General features: G+C 48.7%; 1 protein-coding gene across 1 annotated transcript in view; it reads left to right on the top strand.

The window, feature by feature from the left end:
• The window catches only part of LOC130115299 (unconventional myosin-VIIa-like), a 92830-nt gene that overhangs the window by 66478 nt on the left and 4276 nt on the right, over window positions 1–22076 (top strand). The window contains exons 33-46 of the mRNA XM_056282906.1: window positions 869–995; window positions 4343–4512; window positions 4983–5173; window positions 5573–5697; window positions 6818–6975; window positions 9892–10045; window positions 11340–11495; window positions 11685–11790; window positions 11900–12013; window positions 13372–13459; window positions 17760–17866; window positions 18608–18793; window positions 18920–19036; window positions 19516–19599. Of these exons, the coding sequence (XP_056138881.1) occupies window positions 869–995; window positions 4343–4512; window positions 4983–5173; window positions 5573–5697; window positions 6818–6975; window positions 9892–10045; window positions 11340–11495; window positions 11685–11790; window positions 11900–12013; window positions 13372–13459; window positions 17760–17866; window positions 18608–18793; window positions 18920–19036; window positions 19516–19599 (1883 nt within the window). The remainder of the gene's footprint in view (window positions 1–868; window positions 996–4342; window positions 4513–4982; window positions 5174–5572; window positions 5698–6817; window positions 6976–9891; window positions 10046–11339; window positions 11496–11684; window positions 11791–11899; window positions 12014–13371; window positions 13460–17759; window positions 17867–18607; window positions 18794–18919; window positions 19037–19515; window positions 19600–22076) is intronic.

Here is a 22076-nt window from a genome sequence, read left to right as displayed (position 1 = left end):
AGCATTGCAGACCTTTGGCATTCTAGCTGTTAATTTGTTGAGGTAATCTGGAGAAATTGCACCCCACGCTTCCAGAAGCAGCTCCCACAAGTTGGATTGGTTGGATGGGCACTTCTTTGAGCAGATTGAGTTTCTGGAGCATCACATTTGTGGGGTCAATTAAACGCTCAAAATGGCCAGAAAAAGAGAACTTTCATCTGAAACTCGACAGTCTATTCTTGTTCTTAGAAATGAAGGCTATTCCATGCGAGAAATTGCTAAGAAATTGAAGATTTCCTACACCGGTGTGTACTACTCCCTTCAGAGGACAGCACAAACAGGCTCTAACCAGAGTAGAAAAAGAAGTGGGAGGCCGCGTTGCACAACTGAGCAAGAAGATAAGTACATTAGAGTCTCTAGTTTGAGAAACAGACGCCTCACAGGTCCCCAACTGGCATCTTCATTAAATAGTACCTGTTAGAGCCTGTTTGTGCTGTCCTCTGAAGGGAGTAGTACTGCTGGGATAGGCTCCAGCATCCCCGCCACCCCGAGAGCAGGATAAGCGGTTTGGAGAATGGATGGATGGATGCTCATCAAGATGGCGACAGTATACATATGTAGTCCATTTGAAAAATTAAATGTTAAGTTTTAAACTCTCACAAAAATGGTTGAATTATTGATCAGTTTTCACATTCAAATTTTGGTCAATGGAGAAATGAATGGGATTCTTCCCTGGTAGGAACACAAGACCACGTAGCTTCCCCCCCCGTAGAATCACTGATAGCAAAACCTAGTAGCACCAGTGTTAAAGGTCAACTGACATGTCTGTCTGTCTCTCTCTCTGTACTGACATGTCTCTCTCTCTCTCTCTGTCTCTCTGACGTCTCAGGTCCGAGCCTGCCGAAGAACGACGTGATCGTGGCAGTGAACTGGACGGGGGTTTACTTTGTAGACGAACAGGAGCAAGTCCTCCTGGAGCTCTCTTTCCCAGAAATCACCGCAGTCTCGAGCAGCAGGTGAGACCGGCTGGGAACCGGTTTGCCAGGAAGATGGCAGATTTTATGGAAGCTCTCTTTTTCTTTCACCGCATCTCTCTGCCTTCATTTCCCCGACTCTTCCCGGGTCATCTGTCGTCGCCTGTCTCCGTTATCTGTCTCTGTCCGTCTGTCTTCTCTCCCATTCTTCACGATTCTAGCTTTTTTCTTTTGCAGTCTAACCCCCTCCCTCCTTTCACCCTTGACCATACTGTTCATCCTTTTCTCCCTATTCTCTCTCTCTCTCCTTTTTCTTCCCCATTTCTCCTTACCTCTGGTTTTGCCCTCTCACATTTTGGTGCAGGATGACTGCCGCTCCACCCGGCTACGTCTTCGCTAAGGTGCTGGGAGCATGGATGAGTCCAAACTGATAGAAAAGATTTTCCCCCTTTTTCTCCCCCAATTGTCCTTGGCCAGTTACCCCACTCTTCTGAGCCGCCCCGGTCCATGCACCGCCAGCATGTGAGAGGGCCACGCTATTCTCCCCAGTTCGCCTTCCCCCCCCGAACAGTTGCCCCCGACCAACCAGAGGAGGCACTAGTGCAGTGAGCAGGACACATACCCACATCTGGCTTTTCCCACCTGCAGACACGGCCAATTGTGTCTGTAGGGACGCCCAACCAAGCCGGAGGCAACGCAGGGATTCGAACCGGCGATCCCCATGTTGGTAGGCAACGGAATAGACCGCCACGCCACCCGGACGCCCTGAGAGTTGTAGTTTTTAGTACAAAATGGAGTACTGTGAGGCATACAAATGGAAACCATACTTAGTAAAGAATACAAACAAGGGGCACGAACCAGAGTGAACAGAAGAAACAGGTGCCTAATAGTAATCCATCCATCCATTATCCAAGCCGCTTATCCTTACCCAGCATTCCCATGACCCTGGGTCATGGGAATGCTGGAGCCCATCCCAGCAGTCATTGGGCAGCAGGCGGGGGGGACACCCGGGACAGGCCGCAATCCTCAATGAGGCCCGTAGGCTAAAGTGTATCTAAAGCGTCAATACAAAAGAGCTCCCTTTGGCAGATCGTTCTCTCCATAGCTCCCCCTCTTGGCAGTTCAATGTGTTCAATGCCCTGGAATCGTAGAGAGGAGGCAGGGGGTGAGAATTCATCAAAATGGCGGGCAACAGGGTAGTTCACATCAGTACGTCTGGGGCCTGTTCGCTGAGTCCGATGTGTGGATTTGCTGATCACTTCAGATGACTGGCAATGGCTTATCTGTATGTTATAGCCTGTTTATTTACATGTTTGAAATAAGTCATCATCATCATCATCATCAGTCAGACTGAAGAGGTCACTTAGATGAGTGATGGAACATTTCTCAGTAAATGCTGTGCCCAGATATACTGCATAGATCTGAGTGGGCGGGTATCTTTATCAGTTTGCCCCCTCACGTTTTACCTCCCCACCTATCTCCACCTCTCCCTTCTGTCTCTGTCTTTCCCAACCCCCTTTTTCCTCCGTCTTTCCCCCATCCTCTTCCTCATACTTAATGCAAATTCTCTTTCTCTCCATCCTCACCACATTTCAAACGGCTCTTCTTCTTCTCTTCTCTCACTCGTCCTTTCTGTCCATCCTCACCACATTTCAAACGGCTCTTCTTCTTCTCTTCTCTCACTCGTCCTTTCTCTCCATCCTCGCCACATTTCAAATGGCTCTTCTTCTTCTCTTCTCTCACTCGTCCTTTCTCTCCATCCTCGCCACATTTCAAACGGCTCTTCTTCTTCTCTTCTCTCACTCGTCCTTTCTCTCCATCCTCGCCACATTTCAAATGGCTCTTCTTCTTCTCTTCTCTCACTCGTCCTTTCTCTCCATCCTCGCCACATTTCAAACGGCTCTTCTTCTTCTCTTCTCTCACTCGTCCTTTCTCTCCATCCTCACCACATTTCAAACGGCTCTTCTTCTTCTCTTCTCTCACTCATCCTTTCTGTCCATCCTCACCACATTTCAAACGGCTCTTCTTCTTCTCTTCTCTCACTCGTCCTTTCTCTCCGTCCTCGCCACATTTCAAACGGCTCTTCTTCTTCTCTTCTCTCACTCGTCCTTTCTCTCCATCCTCGCCACATTTCAAACTGCTGTTCTTCTTCTTCTCTCTCTCTCACTCGTCCTTTCTCTCCATCCTCGCCACATTTCAAACTGCTGTTCTTCTTCTTCTCTTCTCTCACTCGTCCTTTCTCTCCATCCTCGCCACATTTCAAACTGCTGTTCTTCTTCTTCTCTCTCTCTCACTCGTCCTTTCTCTCCATCCTCGCCACATTTCAAACTGCTGTTCTTCTTCTTCTCTTCTCTCACTCGTCCTTTCTCTCCATCCTCGCCACATTTCAAACGGCTCTTCTTCTTCTCTTCTCTCACTCGTCCTATCTCTCCATCCTCGCCACATTTCAAACGGCTCTTCTTCTTCTGTTCTCTCACTCATCCTTTCTCTCCATCCTCACCACATTTCAAACGGCTCTTCTTCTTCTCTTCTCTCACTCATCCTTTCTGTCCATCCTCACCACATTTCAAACGGCTCTTCTTCTTCTCTTCTCTCACTCGTCCTTTCTCTCCGTCCTCGCCACATTTCAAACGGCTTCTTCTCTTCTCTCACTCGTCCTTTCTCTCCATTCTCGCCACATTTCAAACTGCTGTTCTTCTTCTTCTTCTCTCTCGCTCGTCCTTTCTCTCCATCCTCGCCACATTTCAAACGGCTCTTCTTCTTCTCTTCTCTCACTCGTCCTTTCTCTCCATCCTCGCCACATTTCAAACTGCTCTTCTTCTTCTCTTCTCTCACTCGTCCTTTCTCTCCATCCTCACCACATTTCAAACGGCTCTTCTTCTTCTCTTCTCTCACTCATCCTTTCTGTCCATCCTCACCACATTTCAAACGGCTCTTCTTCTTCTCTTCTCTCACTCGTCCTTTCTCTCCGTCCTCGCCACATTTCAAACGGCTTCTTCTCTTCTCTCACTCGTCCTTTCTCTCCATTCTCGCCACATTTCAAACTGCTGTTCTTCTTCTTCTTCTCTCTCGCTCGTCCTTTCTCTCCATCCTCGCCACATTTCAAACGGCTCTTCTTCTTCTCTCTCACTCGTCCTTTCTCTCCATCCTCACCACATTTCAAACTGCTCTTCTTCTACTCTTCTCTCACTCGTCCTTTCTCTCCATCCTCGCCACATTTCAAACGGCTCTTCTTCTTCTCTTCTCTCACTCGTCCTTTCTGTCCATCCTCGCCACATTTCAAACTGTTCTTCTTCTTCTTCTTCTTCTTCTCTCTCTCACTCGTCCTTTCTCTCCATCCTCGCCGCATTTCAAACCGCTCTTCTTCTTCTTCTTCTTCTCTCTCTCAGAGGGGGGAAGCTGCAGGGTCAGAGTTTCACCCTGGCGACTATCAAAGGAGACGAGTACACCTTCACCTCGAACAACGCCGAGGACATCCGTGACCTGGTGGTGACCTTCCTGGAAGGGCTGAGGAAGAGGTCAAAGTTCGTGGTGGCTCTACAGGACAACCCCAATCCCAGTAAGTCCTGTTCTGAAAATCTTCTATCTGTAAAATAACGCTGTAGAAGTTTCCAGCGAGGTAAGTTTACAGCTGTCCTCCCTCATGTTGAAAACTTGATGTTTTTAATATTTAATGGTAATTTAGGGGGAGGAACATAAAATAATATTTCTCTTGTTGATGGTAAATTTGTGTGGAAAAGTTCAAAACTTCTTTTTTTTATCTCAGTTTAATAAGTTATACTTTAACAGTTCAGGGTTTGTTTGTTGTTTTTGAGCAAGTAATTGAAAACACAAAAAAATCAATCATTAAAAACAGGAAAATAAGATGGAAATTGGTAATTTGTGCCAATGAGGCAAAACGAATGAATACATAAGATGTGATATGTTTATTTGTAGAGCACATTTCATACAAGTGCTTCACATAAGCAATAAAAAAAGACAATAATACATAAAAATAAATGGGAAAAAAGGTTTTGGCGTTTGTTCCAGCGGGGGAGGAGTCCACCTTTCTCAGCTTCCTGAAAGGAGACCTGATCCTGTTGGACCTGGACACCGGAGAGCAGGTTCTCAACTCCGGCTGGGCGCACGGCGTCAACGAGAGGAGCAATCAGAGAGGAGATTTCCCCGCCGACTGCGTCTACGTCCTGCCCACCATGACCCGGCCTCAGCCCGAAATCGTGGTGAGAGGAGTCGCCCGTGGTGGACGTCCCGTTTAAGACCACCAACGCTGGCTGATTTGTGATACAGACAAAAGCGGCGTTACTCTGCATTATGTTCATTATTAAAACTGATTAACACTAGAAAGACACAAACTTGTGTGTTGGGGAATAAAAATGAAAAATTCCCGGTATGGTCTATGACTTTTCCTAAATACTAAGACCTGGGAATTCCGGCACGGTGCAGGAAACCTGTGCAGACGGTAAACACAGGCAGGTTGTTGTAGAGCGGGATTACAAAAAATCTTTACCTAAAAGTGATTCACAAAAGCCCCTGGAGCAACTTGGAGCATTTACGTATTTATGTATGATGTGTGTATATATGTGTGTGTCCGTCTAACTTGGTGTGCTGTATTGAATCAGGCACTGGTGACCATGACGCCAGACCAGCGCCAGGAGTCGGTTCGGGTGGCTCAGCTGGTTTTACCAGAGGACGACGAGAGAATGAAACCGTACACACTGGAGGAGTTCTCTTACGACTATTTCAGGTACGTGTGCACACACGCTCACCGGTACCCATATGGTTCTGGTACCTGGGACCCATATGGTTCTGGTACCTGGGACCCATATGGTTCTGGTACCTGGTACCCATATGGTTCTGGTACCTGGTACCCATATGGTTCTCCATCCTGGTTTCTCTCAGTTTCCCACTTTCAGCAAAACACCATCAGCAGAGTCAAACTGCCATTTTCATGGCAGCGGTGGAGTCTGTACACCCACGCTGATGTGGACAAAGATCAGAAAACCCGTCTTTTTCTCTCCGTTTTGTCCTTCCATCCACGCTAAGCCGGCGTGTTCGGCCACTAAAAGCCGAGCTTTTCAAAAACGCTTCCCAAAACGGACGAATTTGAAAAGGCCCATCTGGCGCTGCAGTGGGGACGGCAGAAGCGGCGCCCTTCTGAAACGCTTCCGTGTGATTGTCATGTGATCTCAGGTTGTGTGCGCATGCCCAGCGCAAGTCTTCAGAGCTTTTCCATCTGAAATGATCAGAAACTTTTTGAAAATAATCACACACCTCCGGTTTGGTCGGGCACCCCTACAGACACAATTGGCCTTGTCTGTAGGTGGGAAGCCGGGTGTGGGTATGTGTCCTGGTCGCTGCACTAGCGCCTCCTCTGGTCAGTCAGGGCGCTTGTTCAGGGGGGAGGGGGAACTGGGGGGAATAGTGTGAAACTCCTCATTGTCAGGTGAAAAGAAGCGGCTGGCGACTCCACATGTATCGGAGGAGGCATGTGGTAGTCTGCGGCCCTCCCCGGATCGACAGAGGGGGTGGAGCAGTGACCGGGACAGAAGAGTGGGGTAATTGGTTGGGTACATTTGGGGAGAAAAGGGGGGAGGGGGGGGGGAAATCCAAAAAAAAAAAAGAAAGAAAATAATCAGAAAACACTTGTGTGGACAGAAAAAGGTTCAACCGCTTCTCGCCATGTATTCATGGCGTATTCAGATGTTCCTTGGCTTAGTATGGATGTAGTCTTAACACTGCTGAATCCAGAATACTCTTGGATTGTTCTGTCACCCCCTCTTACCCTTTCCTGCCTCTACTTCTCAAGCCAGTACATTTATTTGATTTGAAATGCAGTGTTTTACATCTCTCTCTCTCCTCCTTAGGCCTCCTCCCAAACACACCCTCAGCAGGGTGATGATCATGAAGAACCGCGGGAAGGACAAGTTGTGGAGCTGCACCAGGGAGCCCATCAAACAGCCCTTACTGAAGAAGGTGGTCAACCACGAGGAGCTGGCCCAGGACGCCTGCATGTCCTTCATTGATATCCTTTCATCAGTGAGGGAGCTGAGAGAGAGGGAGAGGGAGAGAGAGAGAGAGAGAGAGGGAGAAGGAGATAGATAAGTGCAGCTCAAACATCTCTCATGTTCTCAGCTGCCAGCTTTTGTCCAAAGTGACTTACAAGAGAGTCAGCAGTCCACCTTTTGTCAAGTCCAGCCCTTGTCCCGTGCTCTTTCAGAGGCGATCACAGTGGTGGGGACAGGGTGGGGACACCTGCAGCCCGGTGAGACCGAAGAGGTCCCTTGGATGAGTGGATGAAACGTTTCTCTCAGTAAACGTTGTGTCCAGATGAAGTGACTCAGCTTGCTGTGATTTCCTGACCCGGATTATGGAGCATGCATCCCATCCCATGCATCAATCAGAGGCTGTCTTACTCTCAGCAGGGTGGGCCTTATGCAACACCTGGGTTGGTTGTTTCTGGTGTGACATCACTCTGAGCGACAGCTCTGATTGGCTTGTTCATATGGTGCTATTTGGTCCGATTAAAAAGCTGGTGAAATGTTCAAATCTGTTGGTACCCCTCCACAAAAAATGAAGAATCCACCTTTTTTTCTGAAATAACTTGAAATGACCAAAGTAATTGGCCTCCACCATTGTTTCTTCCATATTTCATAGAAATCAGACTTTGCTTTTGATTTTTTATTCAACATAATATTGTAAATAATAAAACAAATGAAAGTTGTATGGACAAAAATGATGGTACCCTTAACCTAATATTTTGTTGTACGACCTTTAGGGGCAATCATCCATCCATCCATCCATTATCTGAACCGCTTATCCTGCTCTCAGGGTCGCGGGGATGCTGGAGCCTATTACAGCAGTCATTGGGCGGCAGGCGAGGGGGGGGGGGGGGGGACACCCTGGTCAGGCCATCAGGCCAGCACAGGGCAGACACATACACACACATTCATACCTAGGGACAATTTAGTACGGCCGATTCACCTGACCTACATGCCTTTGGACTGTGGGAGGAAACCCACACAGACACGGGGAGAACATGCAAACTCTACACAGAGGACGACCCGGGATGACCCACCAAAGTTGGACTACCCTGGGGCTCGAACCCAGGACCTCCTTGCTCTGAGGTGACTGCGCTAACCACTGTGCCACCGTGCTGCCCTTAGGGGCAATCACTGCAATCCAACCTCTTTCATAGCTCTCAGGGAGACCTCTGCACCTGTGAACAGGGAGTTTGGCCTACCCGTCCTGAGCAAACTGCTCCAGCTGTCTCAGGTTTGATGGGTGCTTTCTTCAGACTGCAAGTTTCAGCTCTTTCCATAGATGCTCGATGGGATCCAGAGCAGGACTCGTAGAGGGCCACTGTACAATAGTCCAGTGTTTTGTTCTCATCCATTCTTGGGTGCTTGTAGCTGTGTGTTTTGGGTCATTGTCCTGTTGGAGGACCCATGACCTGCGACTGAGACAGAGCTCTCTGACACTGGACAGTACGATTCGGTCTAGAATGCTTTGACTGCCCTGCACAGATTCCAGGTGCCCTGTGCCAGGAGCAGCAAAGCAGCCTCAAGACCCCCGAGCCTCCTCCATGTCTCGCTGTTGGTTATGGTTTTCTTTGAAAGCTTCGTTTTTTCATCTGTGAACATAGAGCTGAAGTAACTTGCCAAAAAGCTCCAGTTTTGACTCATCTGTCCAATGGACATCCTCCCAGAAGGATTGTGGCTTGTCAATATGCATTTTAGTAAATTCCAGTGTGGATTTTTTTTAATGTTTTTCTTTCAAAAGTGGAGTCCTCCTGGGTCTTCTCCCATGGAACTCACAAAAGCGAAGGATGGTGCGACCAGAAACTGATGCCCCTCCCCCATGGAGTTCAGCTTGTATCTCTTCTGCAGTTATCCTTGGTTCTTTTTCTGCCATTCGCTCTGTCCTTCTGTTCAGTCTGGGTTCGAGTTTCCTCTTGCGGCCGCGCCCAGGGAGGTGTGGCTAGAGCTCCATGGACCTTAAACGTCTTGATAACGTTTGCAGTTGTTGTCACGGGAACATCAAGCTGCTTGGAGATGCTCTCGTAGCCTTTACCTTTACCACGCTCGTCTTTCTGATCTCCTCGGACAACTGTCTGCTTTACTCCCTCTGGTCCATGTTCAGTGTGGTCACCTCACAGCAAGAAGGTCCTGGGTTCGAGCCCCGGGGTAGTCCAACCTCGGGGGTCGTCCTCTGTGTGGAGTTTGCATGTTCTCCCCATGTCTGCGTGGGTTTCCTCCGGGGGCTCCGGTCTCCTCCCGCAGTCCAAAGACATGTAGGTCAGGTGACTCGGCCGTACTACATTGTCCCTAGGTGTGAATGTGTGTTGGCCCATCCAGGGTGTCTCCCCGCCTGCCGCCCAGTGACTGCTGGGGTAGGCTCCAGCATGACCCTGAGTAAGGATGAGCAGTTTGGATGATGGATGGATGGATGAACTAGTGTGAAATATCACTATAATTCAGGTATTTATTGTCCTTTGTAAGGGGTACCGACCGACAAATGTGTCCGGGCCATCTTGAAATATCTGTGTAGAATGAGTATTAATACATATCTCTTCACAGCTTCTTGTCTTTATTGTGTCACGTACCAGAGGTGTGCAAGTATGCATGATAAAACGGTTTTTATTTTCATCACTTCTCAGGAGGGATGAAGCGTTATATCAGTGAGCTGTGCGTGCTGTGAAAGCGGTCGATGTTTTTCATCATACCCCTACTTGAAAAACCTTACAAAAGTATATGGGATATGAAGTATATGGGATATGAAGGATATGAAGTATATGGGATCTGAAGTACATGAAGTATATGGGATATGAAGTATATGGGATATGAAGGATATGAAGTATATGGGATATGAAGGATATGAAGTATATGGGATCTGAAGTACATGAAGTATACGTATATTTTTTCCTTGACGCGTGTCTCACCTGTAATGAAGTATATGGGCGACTACCCGTCTAAACGGACCCGGTCTGTCAATGAGCTGACGGACCAGATCTTCGAGGCAGCACTGAAAGCCGAGCCGCTGAAAGACGAGATCTTCTGTCAGATCCTGAAGCAGCTCACCGACAACCACGTCAAGTGCGTATACACCGTTGTGTTGTTAGAGAGTACGGCGATGGATCGGTATGCGACAAGGAGTACATCTCATTTTGTCACTGAACAGTCAGATCACACCGACTCACAATCCAAACCAGTTCTGTTACCCAAGTGTGTTGGTAACCTGCATGGTCACTACTATGGAACATGTAACCTATTATAGAACCAGTATGACAAAATATGAACAGGGAGAAAGGGGATCTGGAGTAAAATGGTCCGTGTAAACGGTGTCCAGGACATGTGCACTACAAAAGTTTAAACTGAAAGGCCTAAAAACACAAAATAAGGTTTTTAATAGGCTTTCAAAGAGTGACTGGAGGGGAATGGACTCTTGTGTTTTCACGTAAAAGTTAAAAGTGTAACTAGGGGGGCCCGGGTAGCGTAGCGGTCTATTCCGTTGCCTACCAACACGGGGATCACCGGTTCAAATCCTCGTGTTACCTCCGGCTTGGGTCGGGCGTCCTTACAATTGGCCGTGTCTGTGGGTGGGAAGCCGGATGTGAGTATGTGTCGCTGCACTAGCGCCTCCTCTGGTCGGTCAGGGCGCCTGTTCGGGGGGGAGGGGGAACTGGGGGGAATAGCCTGATCCTCCCACGTGCTACGTCCCCCTGGCGAAACTCCTGTCAGGTGAAAAGAAGCAGCAGCTGGCGACTCCACATGTATCGGCAGAGGGGGTGGAGCAGAGACCGGAACGGCTCGGAGGAGTGGGGTAATTAGCCAAGTACAATTGGGGAGAAAAATGGGGGGGGGGATCTTAAAAAAAAAGAAAAGGTGAAACTAAACCCCATTATATTTTGGTGAGTCTGCTGACACCTACAGGTTAAAAACCATGTCAAAGTTTAAAACCATGGCACGCTAGTCTTGGTACTCTGCGGTGTTAGCATAGCAGGACAAACACAGCTGCAGCTAATAGCATCAATAATGGCTCTATTTCATTTATCAGCACTGACAGACAGACAGCACATTTATGTAATATATAATATTTATATAATAGTCAATATTACTGCCAGTACTGCCTCTTTGGCAGGCCTACATCCAACAGATCCATTATTAATGTCATTAGCTGCAGCTGTGTTTATCCTGCTATGCTAACACCATAGAGTACCAAGGCTAGCGTGCCATGGTCTTAACCGTTACATGGTTTTTAACCTGTAGATGTCAGCAAACGTACTAAAAAAGTCCGGTGTTTAGTTGAAAGCTGAAGTCAGAAGCTAAAGAAGAGCTGTAGGTTTTGTGAATGACTCAACGTGGTCCTGGGGTCTGTCTGCTGCTGCAGGTACAGTGAGGAGAAAGGCTGGGAGCTCCTCTGGCTCTGCACTGGACTCTTTCCCCCAAGCAATGTCCTCCTGCCCCACGTCCAGCGATTCCTCCAGTCCAAAAAGCACCACCCGCTTTCCGGAGACTGCATGCAGAGGCTGCACAAGGCTCTACGGTGCACCTGAACTATACAAAGACATACCTGAATACACATAAGCACAACGCAGGAACAGTAACACACACACACACACACACACACACACATCAATACACTTGTCAACAGATCACCCATCACTTCCTGCTAGACTGACTTCCCGCTCTGTTGTGTTTGTTTTTGCTGTTGCTGGCATTGTCCTGAAAACAGTAATGGATCCAGGAAGTATCCTCCTCACCTGGTGGAGGTGGAGGCCATCCAACACAAGACCACCCAGATCTTCCACAAAGTCTACTTCCCTGATGATACAGATGAGGTCAGACCATACACTCAAAAACAGACACAGCGGCAAGCAAACAAAAAACGTGCAAAAATTCATGATGCGTGTGTTTGTGTTCCTACATGTGTGTATGTCTGTCTGCCAGGCGTTTGAGGTTGAATCCAGCACCAAGGCAAAGGATTTCTGTCAGAACATCTCCACCAGGCTGCTGCTCAAATCCTCTGACGGCTTCAGCCTCTTCGTCAAGATCTCAGACAAGGTCAGGCAGCAGTCCACACCTCTCTCCACACATTTCCAGATCCAGGAGCCCTTCACCTCTCTCCACACATTTCCAGATGCAGGAGTCCTTCACCTCTCTCCACACATTTCCAGATGCAGGAGCCCTTCACCTCTCTCCACACTTTTCCAGATGCAGGAGTCCTTCACCTCTCTCCACACATTTCCAGATGCAGGAGCCCTTCACCTCTCTCCACACATTTCCAGATGCAGAATCCCTTCACCTCTCTCCACACATTTCCAGATGCAGGAGTCCTTCACCTCTCCACACATTTCCAGATGCAGGAGCCCTTCACCTCTCTCCACACATTTCCAGCTGCAGGAGCCCTTCACCTCTCTCCACACATTTCCAGATGCAGGAGTCCTTCACCTCTCTCCACACGTTTCCAGATGCAGGAGCCCTTCACCTCTCTCCACACTTTTCCAGATGCAGGAGTCCTTCACCTCTCTCCACACATTTCCAGATGCAGAATCCCTTCACCTCTCTCCACACATTTCCAGATGCAGGAGCCCTTCACCTCTCTCCACACATTTCCAGATGCAGGAGTCCTTCACCTCTCCACACATTTCCAGATGCAGGAGCCCTTCACCTCTCTCCACACATTTCCAGATGCAGGAGCCCTTCACCTCTCTCCACACATTTCCAGATTCAGGAGTCCTTCACCTCTCTCCACACATTTCCAGCTGCAGGAGCCCTTCACCTCTCTCCACACATTTCCAGATGCAGGAGTCCTTCACCTCTCTCCACACTTTTCCAGATGCAGGAGTCCTTCACCTCTCTCCAAACTTTTCCAGATGCAGGAGCCCTTCACCTCTCTCCACACATTTTCAGCTGCAGGAGCCCTTCACCTCTCCACACATTTCCAGATCCAGGAGTCCTTCTCCTCTCTCCACACTTTTCCAGATGCCGGAGCCCTTCACCTCTCTCCACACTTTTCCAGATGCAGGAGCCCTTCAGTTCCTCTCACATGTTCATCTGGAGTTCCTCAAAACTCCAAACACATGCATGCCAGGTGGAGTCTTGTCAACTGCCCATACATACAAATCATGTGATTGATTGTGCGTGGACCCTGAAACGAACCGCTGACCATTACAGGGCGTCTCCGTCTTCAACCCATTGCATGCTGGGATATGTTCCGGCCCCTCACATTGTCACTGGGATACAAATTCTTGTGTCTCTTACTTTCTGAAAAATGGTTTTGATTGTAAATGAATCCAACTGAGTTTTGCGGCTACAAACCGTTCTACAGACGGTCTCCTGGAGCAGTTATTTGATGAGCTTCTTCACCGTGATTAAGTTCTCTGCAAATACATGTGTGTGTGTGTGTGTGTGTTTTGCAGGTCATCAGTGTCCCAGAAGGAGATTTCTTCTTTGACTTTGTCCGACACCTCACTGACTGGATCAAGAAAGCAAGGCCCGCTAAAGATGGTAGGTACCTACTTCCTCTTCTACTTCCTGTAGGGAGGACGTGGACAGCAAAAGCCAAATATTGAAGTGAGTATTTTTAGGATAAAACTGTTTGAGAAGAGATTGTATAGATTTTCCAGGGGGGATGTACATAGGCATATTTAAAAGATCCATTCCAATGATTTTAATTCAGTCAGACAAATTCTATAGTTTAATAACGTGAGGAGTCTTTTTTTTTATCTTCAAAAGCATCACTTTGTTATAACTGTTTTAGCAGCCGCTTTCTGAACACCGACAATTCTCAGGGTTATATTCAGTGAGCTGACAACACAACTGGAGGTCCACACAGTACTTCGATGCAACATAAAATCCCTTTACTTCACAACGCACTCACTCGTAAAGCCGTCAACTGTTGTAAAACACGGTACTCATGTGCATAACATCCCCTCCCCCCATATAAATCTGTAATGCAAAGATGTGAACAGTGCTCAGTTATTATAGCTCAACCACAGGCTAATGCACCTGAGAGGAACAGACCTAGGGTTAGGGTTAGGAAAGAGGTTTCAAAGTCCTTAAGGCGGGCAGGGCAAGTCTGTACCCATGTAGACTGACCCTCAGCCTTGACGACCGGTTCCGGTTCTGGCTCCTGAGGCTTAGGTGGAAAGTTGGGTGCGGGCTGTTCTGGCAATGGCTCAGACCAGCCAGTTGCTGTAGTGGAATGTGGAGGAGACTCAGGTGTATAAACTGGAGGGGGTGCAGGCACTTTCCTGGGGCGACTGGCATGCAGGCGTGAACCATCACTCAGTCTGAATGTGGCTTGTGTGAATTTGGAATGTGTGTGACTTGCAGGGGCTGAGACCAGAATGCTCATTTTATTGACTCGCTGGGGCCGACAGGTTCGCACCCAGCCCGACACCTGAATGCGAGGCTTCCTTGCCGTACATGCATTGCTTCATCTCCCTCTGGCGCCTAGCCGCGGCCCGCCGAGCTCTGTGTGCTGCCGTGCCCTGGGCCCTGAGCCTATCCAGTGGGAGCTCCATCTCACGTCCCAGCATTAGGGATGCCGGAGAGGTGTTAGTGGTAGAATGCTGACTCGTCTTATAATGCATCAGCGTTTGATTCAGGGCAGTCTGGAACCAGCACTCCTGGAACAGATGTGCTCCAATGCCATTCTTAAGTGGATAGGATCCGGTATAACAAAGCCAGAAATACACTCAACAAAGGAGATCAGAGTGGCAAAAAGGTGCTCCTCTGGATTTCTGCCAATGACCCAGCATCAGTCTGGAGTGGTTTGAAAGACATTACCAACTACAGGAGACCATCCCCCCCACACTGCAAGTTTGATAAGCGAACTTTCACACCCTTCACCCTCTCCAGCCACAACCAACTGAACCCCCTCCCCACCGACCCCCCCACCTGCACTCAGGATCTTTTTTTTTTGGTAGACTTCTTTCTGATTTTTCCCTTTTTCCCCCAATTTAGTGGCCAATCGATCCCTATTTTAATTCAAACACCCACCCTCGTACTGCATGCGTTCGCCAACTGCATCTCTCCGGCCGGCAGTCTCGAAGGAGACGCCGCCCCACTTTTGTGACAAGGCGACTCCAGGTCAAACCACTGCTTTTTCCGACACACACAGAGACGCATTCACGTGACGAACACAAGCCGACTCCGCCCCCCTCCCGAAGACAGCGCTGCCAATTATCGCTGCTTCATCGAGTCCGGGCATAGTCGGATCTGACGAGACCGGGGCGCGAACCCCAGCCCCCAGTGGGCAACTGCATCGACACAAAGCTGATGCTTAGACCGCTACACCACCGCGGACCCCCTGCACTCAGGATCTTTGTTGAGGACGTGCACCAGCTCTTCCAGAGACAGAAGACCAGGAAGGCACCGGGCTTCAAGTGCTCCACTATCATCCTGGTCCCCAAGAAACCCCGTATTACAGGATTAAATAACTACAGGCCCATTGCTCTAACGTCTGTGTTCGTGAAATCCTTCGAGAGACTGGTGTTAGCCCATCTGAAGGAAATCACAGGCCCCTGATTGACCCCCTGCAGTGGAGGATGCAGTCAACATGGGATTGCACTACATCTTCCAACACCTCGACTCCCCCAGAGACACAAGCAAGGGTCCTATTTGTGGACTTCAGCTCAGCGTTCAACACCACTGTCCCAGATATTCTCCACTCCAAACTCACCCGGCTCAATGTACCAGCCCCCATCTGCCAGTAGATCAAAAACTTCCTGTCAGACAGGAGGCAGCAGGTGAGGCTGGGGAAAATCACGTGTAGCATGTGGACAATCAGAACTGGCAACCCCCAGGGATGTGTGCTCTCCCCCCTACACAAATGACTGTACCGCAGGAGACCCGTCTGTTATACTCCTGAAGTTTGTGGATGACACAACCATTATTGGCCTTATCTGGGATGGTGACAAATCTGCATATAGACAAAGAATCTGCATATAGGAGGTTGATCAGCTGGACCTCTGGTGCGGCCATAACAACATGGAGCTGAACACACTTAAAACTGTGACGATGAAAATGGACTTCAGGAGGAGTCCCCCCCCCCCCATACTCAACAGCACGGTGTCTGCGGTGAAAACCTACAGATTTCTGGGTTCCACAGTCTCCCAGGACCTAAGGTGGGCAACATAGACACAATCATCAAAAAGGCCCAGCAGAGGATGTACTTTCTCCACCAGCTCAGGAAGTTCAACCTGCCTCAGGAACTGCTGATTCAGTTCTACACTGCAATAATCCAGTCTGTCCTCTGCACATCCATCACTGTCCGGTTTGGTTCGGCCACCGAACAGGACAGGGACAGACTACAACGAACAGTTAGGTCTGCAGAGAAAATCAATGGTGCCAACCTGCCCTCCAATCAGGACTTATACACCTCCAGAATCAGGAAACATCACTACAGACCCATCACACCCTGGTCACAACCTGTTCCAACCCCTCCCCTCTGGTCGGCGCTACAGAGCAATGTACCCCAAAACAGCCAGATGTAAAACCAGCTTCTTTCCGCGGGCTGTCATTCAAGTAAACACTTAACATTATCAAATAAATCCAACCATTTTTAATATACTGTACTGTACATAAGTATACTGGTACATGTCCATCTACCTCGGGCATATGTGTAAGTAACCTGCTAACATCTATTCAGCATCTCTGCTATACCTTAAGATTGTAGTGTGGTTATTCGATGTTAAGTAGACTGTGAGAGCCACGAAACTGGACTCAAATTCCATTTATGCGCAAACCTACATGGCCAGTAAACTTGATTCTGATTCTATTAAAACACGAGCATTAACTCGTGTTAATTAATGTACCCTTATTGTAAAGTCTTACCATAAAATTTTCAATTTCAGTGCCCAGCAATGGCATTCTTAACATTTACAGTGTTATGGCAGTAAAGGGACTCTAGCTTATGAAGGAAGGCCATCAGTATGAAGCTCTTGAAAGGGGAGCTCTGTCGAGAAAACTGAACGACAAACACGTTATCTTGCTAGAGCCACAGCAGCAATCAGAGTCACAATCCGTTTTATTTTCCAGGCAAGTTGGGAAACAGTATTTGACTTAAAGAGAATCGATCACCTTTTTCAACATTATCTCTATATATGTATGTTGTAGGGCTAACACTCCATTGGCCGCCTTCTCTGTGACACTTAATCGCCGCCGAAATGGTGCACCAGTGCTGTCACTGAAGGACACTCAGTGAATATCAAAACTGAAACCCTTACCTCCTGGTTTGCGGGGCTATATCGAAACAGACTGCATTATATAAGAAAACACCAAAATCTGAACACATCCTTTTTTTTTGGAATTCCCCCCTCCCCCTTTTTTTCCTCCCCAATTGTATCCGGCCAATTACCCAACTCTTCCGAACCGTCCCGGTCGCTGCTCCAGCCCCATCTTCCGATCCGGGGAGGGCTGCAGACTACCACGTGCCTCCTCCGATACATGTGGAGTCCCCAGCCCGCTTCTTTTCACCTGACAGTGAGGAGTTTCGCCAGGGGGACGTAGCGCGTGGGAGGATCACGCTGTTCCCTCTGAACACAGAGGAGGCGCTAGTGCAGCGGCCAGGACACATACCCACATCCGGCTTCCCACCCGCAGACACGGCCAATTGTGTCTGTAGGGACGCCCGACCAAGCCGGGGGTAACGCGAAGAAGAAGCTGACGATAACCACTTTGAACTCGTCGATCATCTTTGCTCACTGGTTGTTTTTTTACAAGCGACTTAAAGACAAATGTAGTCGACTCAGTAATCTCAAATATCTGCCGTGAACTGTAGAATCTCACCTCCTCCCTGCAGGCATCGTTCCTTCACTGACCTACCAGGTGTTCTTCATGAAAAAGCTTTGGACCAACACCGTTCCTGGGAAGGACTCCTTTGCCGACTCCATCTTCCATTACTACCAGGTCAGTTTTCCGGCACGCCTGCAAACCCACAGATACACAGGGAAAGTGTGACTAACATGCTTATACAACACAACACCACACAGTTTCACACCAGCTAAGGAAGATGTTGTAATGGTTTGTTCACCAGGGGCCTTATTCTACCTTCTAAGATCCAGGACTAACTAGCTTATATATCACACTATATGACTATATGGGACTATATGGGATTGCTGGGATAGGCTCCAGCATCCCCGCGACCCTGAGCGGGAGAAGCGGTTTGGAGAATGGATGGATATATCACAATGAACCTCTACTGTAGAGACCCAAAATGTCCAACTCTCGACCACCTTTGTTGGATTTTTTTGTGCAGAGAGACCAAGCAAGGTTACCCAGCCAGTGACTTGACATAAGCTGACCATGTTAAACACGCAGTACATGGAATGAAATGCAGAGCAGATCGTAAGTAAAGAAGGCGAGAGAGGAGGAGGGAAGAAAGGGAACGAAAGGCTAATGAGAAAGGTTCGAATTTGGATCGAGTCTGAATAAAAAGTGAGCCGTGTCGACGGCTGATGAATAACTCCTTTCTAAGTCTTGTGTTTTTCCAACTATTTTGAAATGGTTCTGATTTGACTCATTTTTGGAGGTGCTTTTCAATTAGCCGAGAAAAGGTTTCATCAAATAATGAATTATTATACAAACAAATCAGATGATAATGGTGGTGTTTCTCCTTCTTCTGCCTCCCCTCGTTGTTTTTACCATAAGGAGTTGCCGAAGTACCTGCGGGGTTACCACAAGTGTTCCCGGGAGGAGGTCTTCCTGCTCGGAGCGCTCATCTACCGTGTCAAGTTTGAAGACGACAAGTCGCATTTCCCTACGATTCCCAAGATGCTTCGAGAGCTGGTTCCCCAGGATCTGATTCGTCAGATGTCGCCTGACGACTGGAAGAGGGTAAAAACCAAAACACCGGACTCTCAGGATACCGGATGGAGGCACTGAAGGCAACATTTGTGTCAAGATGTCCCTTTAACTGTGTGTGTGTCTGTGTGTGTGTGTGTGTGTGTGTTGTGATGGCAGTCTGTTGTAGCGTATTTCAACAAGCAGGCCGGTAAATCGAGGGAGGAGGCCAAACTCATGTTCCTGAAGGTCATCTACAAGTGGCCAACCTTCGGCTCCGCTTTCTTCGAGGTCAAGGTGAGCGTTGGCTCTAAAACGGTCCTCAAGACGAGCGTTTGTCCCAACAGACAATGTCCATATGTCCAAGATACGGACCGTATGAGATGCATAAGGGAGCAGTTTGCATTTGAAGGTGCTGTGTGTTAATCCGTCATGGCTCCTGAAGTCATGCTACATCCAGATGCATGTATTACATCAAATAATACCTACCATGAAGTCATGTTTTTATCCAAATAAAATGTTCCACGTTACCATAGATACATAATTCATATTAGATTTTGTCCACAGGATTAAGATGTAGATGACGTAAGTTGCAAAATCAGTTCGGTGGACAAAATGAAGTGTTGCTTCCTCGTTTCGTGGATTTAGACTTCACCTACATGCACCAGCCTTAGCAGGATGTGAACGGTGCATTCTTCATCTATATTGTATATGGCAGGATATTACAATACTAATAATATATGTTACATCACACGTAAAATTTGTTTTGTTTTCAGCAAACCACCGAGCCAAACTACCCAGAGATCCTGCTGATCGCCATAAATAAGAACGGAGTCAGTCTCATAGACCCAAAGACGAAGGTACGAGTTCGGTTTTCAACTTTCACCGATGATACCCGATCGACCCGACTGGTGGTTTCGGGGATCATAAGGCTGAATACACACCAACAGAGAATCGGGCCAAGTCACAAACCCCGACACACTGAGCTGAAATGAAACGTGTGTAGCGGAGGAAACGTGGGATCTCAGATCAGTACTTTCTCACCAAATGGGGATCACCGGATCGAATCCCTGTGTTACCTCCGGCTTGGTCGGGCGTCCCTACAGACACAATTGGCCGTGTCCGCAGGTGGGGAGCCGGATGTGATTGTGTTCCCTGGTCGCTGCACCAGCGCCTCCTCTGGTCGGTCAGGGCGCCTGGCGAAACTCCTCACTGTCAGGTGAAAAGAAGCAGGGTGTATTGAGAGGAGACATGTGGTAGTCTGCAGCCGCCCCCCCCCCCCGGATCAGCAGAGGGGCTGGAGCAGCGACCGGGACGGCTCAGAAGAGTGGGGTAATTGGCAGGATACAATTGGGGAGAAAAGGGGGGGGTTTCCCCTCACCAACCTCTGTTTTTCAGAATACACAATGTAATCATACTAATAAATTGTGAGGCTGTCTCCATATCGCTCCCCCCCTCCCCCTTCTCCTGGTCAGTGTTAAAGGGAACCCTCAGCACAACGAGTCGTCTGAATCCCGGGGCAGTAACCTTGATGAACACACCGCAGTAGTTCATAGTGCCTGTTGTGTTGTCTGAGGGCCGCAGTTTATCTTAGTTCCTCCGAGCAGCACACAGGCTCTGCAAGCCCACAGGAACACCCCCTGTAGCCCCCCCCCCCCCCGTAGGCAAGGAGCCCGCACCCCCCCCCCCCAAGGAGCACAAACCAGTCCCCAAGAGGACAAAGCCCGGAACCTCCTTTGTCACTATCAAACTCTGTAAATGAAGTTTGTTGGATGTGTTTTAAATGTGATTTCAACAAAAAGAGGGTGACGTCACGTCGCTCAGTCACGCCTGAAGCGTGCGTGACAGTTTTGTGCAAGTCACGTGCGCTAACGTCACTGTGACTTGAATTAGGATGCCCTCGGCAACGTGTGTCGAATTTCTTCAAACCGGTTGGCCAGTTGGTCGGTCAGACCCTGGACAGGCCAAAGCTGTTTTGGCGGGTAAGCGGCGTGGCGGTAATCTGTCGGTAGTACTGTAACGGAGCGGAGGAGATCAACAGACAGGACATGTCAGTTAGCTGAGTTTCTTGGCCTGCTTGCTTTCCGTGGTTGTGGACAGAACTTTTTGCCCCACTGTAGCAAGACAGACAGGAAGGGAAGGGATAGTCCACGAGAGACAGACAGCTGCAAACCGTTAACGGCTGTTAAAGTCTTCGTCTTTAAGAAGCAAGGCGGTAAACCGCCACCTACCAGGGATGTTTGGCTTAGTTTCATTTCTCACGCTGAAACTAATCGGCTGGGGATCAGAAATAACAGCGGAGCGGGGATCAGGGTTAGTCATTTTGGATATAACCGAGATACTTGTTCAGAACTTTCCAAAAACATTTGTTCTCGCTATCGCCAATCCCTCTCTTCATTCACTCTCTAGCTCGCTTGACCAACGCTGCTCTCTGCCGCCGCCCGATCCGAGTCGGCCGTAGATGTGAGTCGCGCATGCGCACGGTTGACTTAGATCGGGCAGCGACATCATCAGAAGTTATTAAAAGAATTTTGATAATCCAAAAAATGCGACTCACAGCAAGAAGGTCCTGGGTTCGAGCCCCGGGGTAGTCCGGGGCTTGGGGGGGGTGGCCCAAGGTTGGAGCAGGGGGATCATCCCATATCGTCCTCTGTGTGGAGTTTGCATGTTCTCCCCGTGTCTGCGTGGGTTTCCCACCACAGTCCAAAGACATGTAGGTCAGGTGAATCGGCCGTACTACATTGTCCCTTGGTGTGTGTGTGTCGGCCCTTTGATGGACTGGCGGCCTGTCCCGGGTGTCTCCCCGCCTACTGCCCAGTGGCTGCTGGGATGGGCTCCAGCATCCCGCAACCCGAATGGGTGGATGGATGTTAAACAGACAAATGGATAAGCACACGTCTTCATGACAGACAACAATAAACCTAGAACATCCGACAGTCAGACATACAGGGGGACAGTGACTAGAGGGAGGCTGGGAAAAGGGGATCAGGTTAAGAGAGACGTTGGGAAAAGGGGATCGGGTTAAGAGAGAAGTTGGGGAAAAGGGGAACAGGTTAAGAGAGAAGTTGGGAAAGGGGAACAGGTTAAGAGAGAAGTTGGGAAAAGGGGATCAGGTTAAGAGAGAAGTTAGGAAAAGGGGATCAGGTTAAGAGAGAAGTTGGGAAAAGGGGATCAGGTTAAGAGAGAAGTCGGGAAAAGGGGATCAGGTTAAGAGAGAAGTTGGGAAAAGGGGATCAGATTAAGAGAGAAGTTGGGGAAAGGGGATCAGGTAAAGAGAGAAGTTGGGAAAGGGGATCAGGTTAAGAGAGAAGTTGGGGAAAGGGGATCAGGTTAAGAG

This window comes from Lampris incognitus, chromosome 7, assembly GCF_029633865.1.
Source record: "Lampris incognitus isolate fLamInc1 chromosome 7, fLamInc1.hap2, whole genome shotgun sequence".
NCBI classification, from domain to species: domain Eukaryota; kingdom Metazoa; phylum Chordata; class Actinopteri; order Lampriformes; family Lampridae; genus Lampris; species Lampris incognitus.
This window is presented reverse-complemented; position numbering and strand designations above follow the sequence as displayed.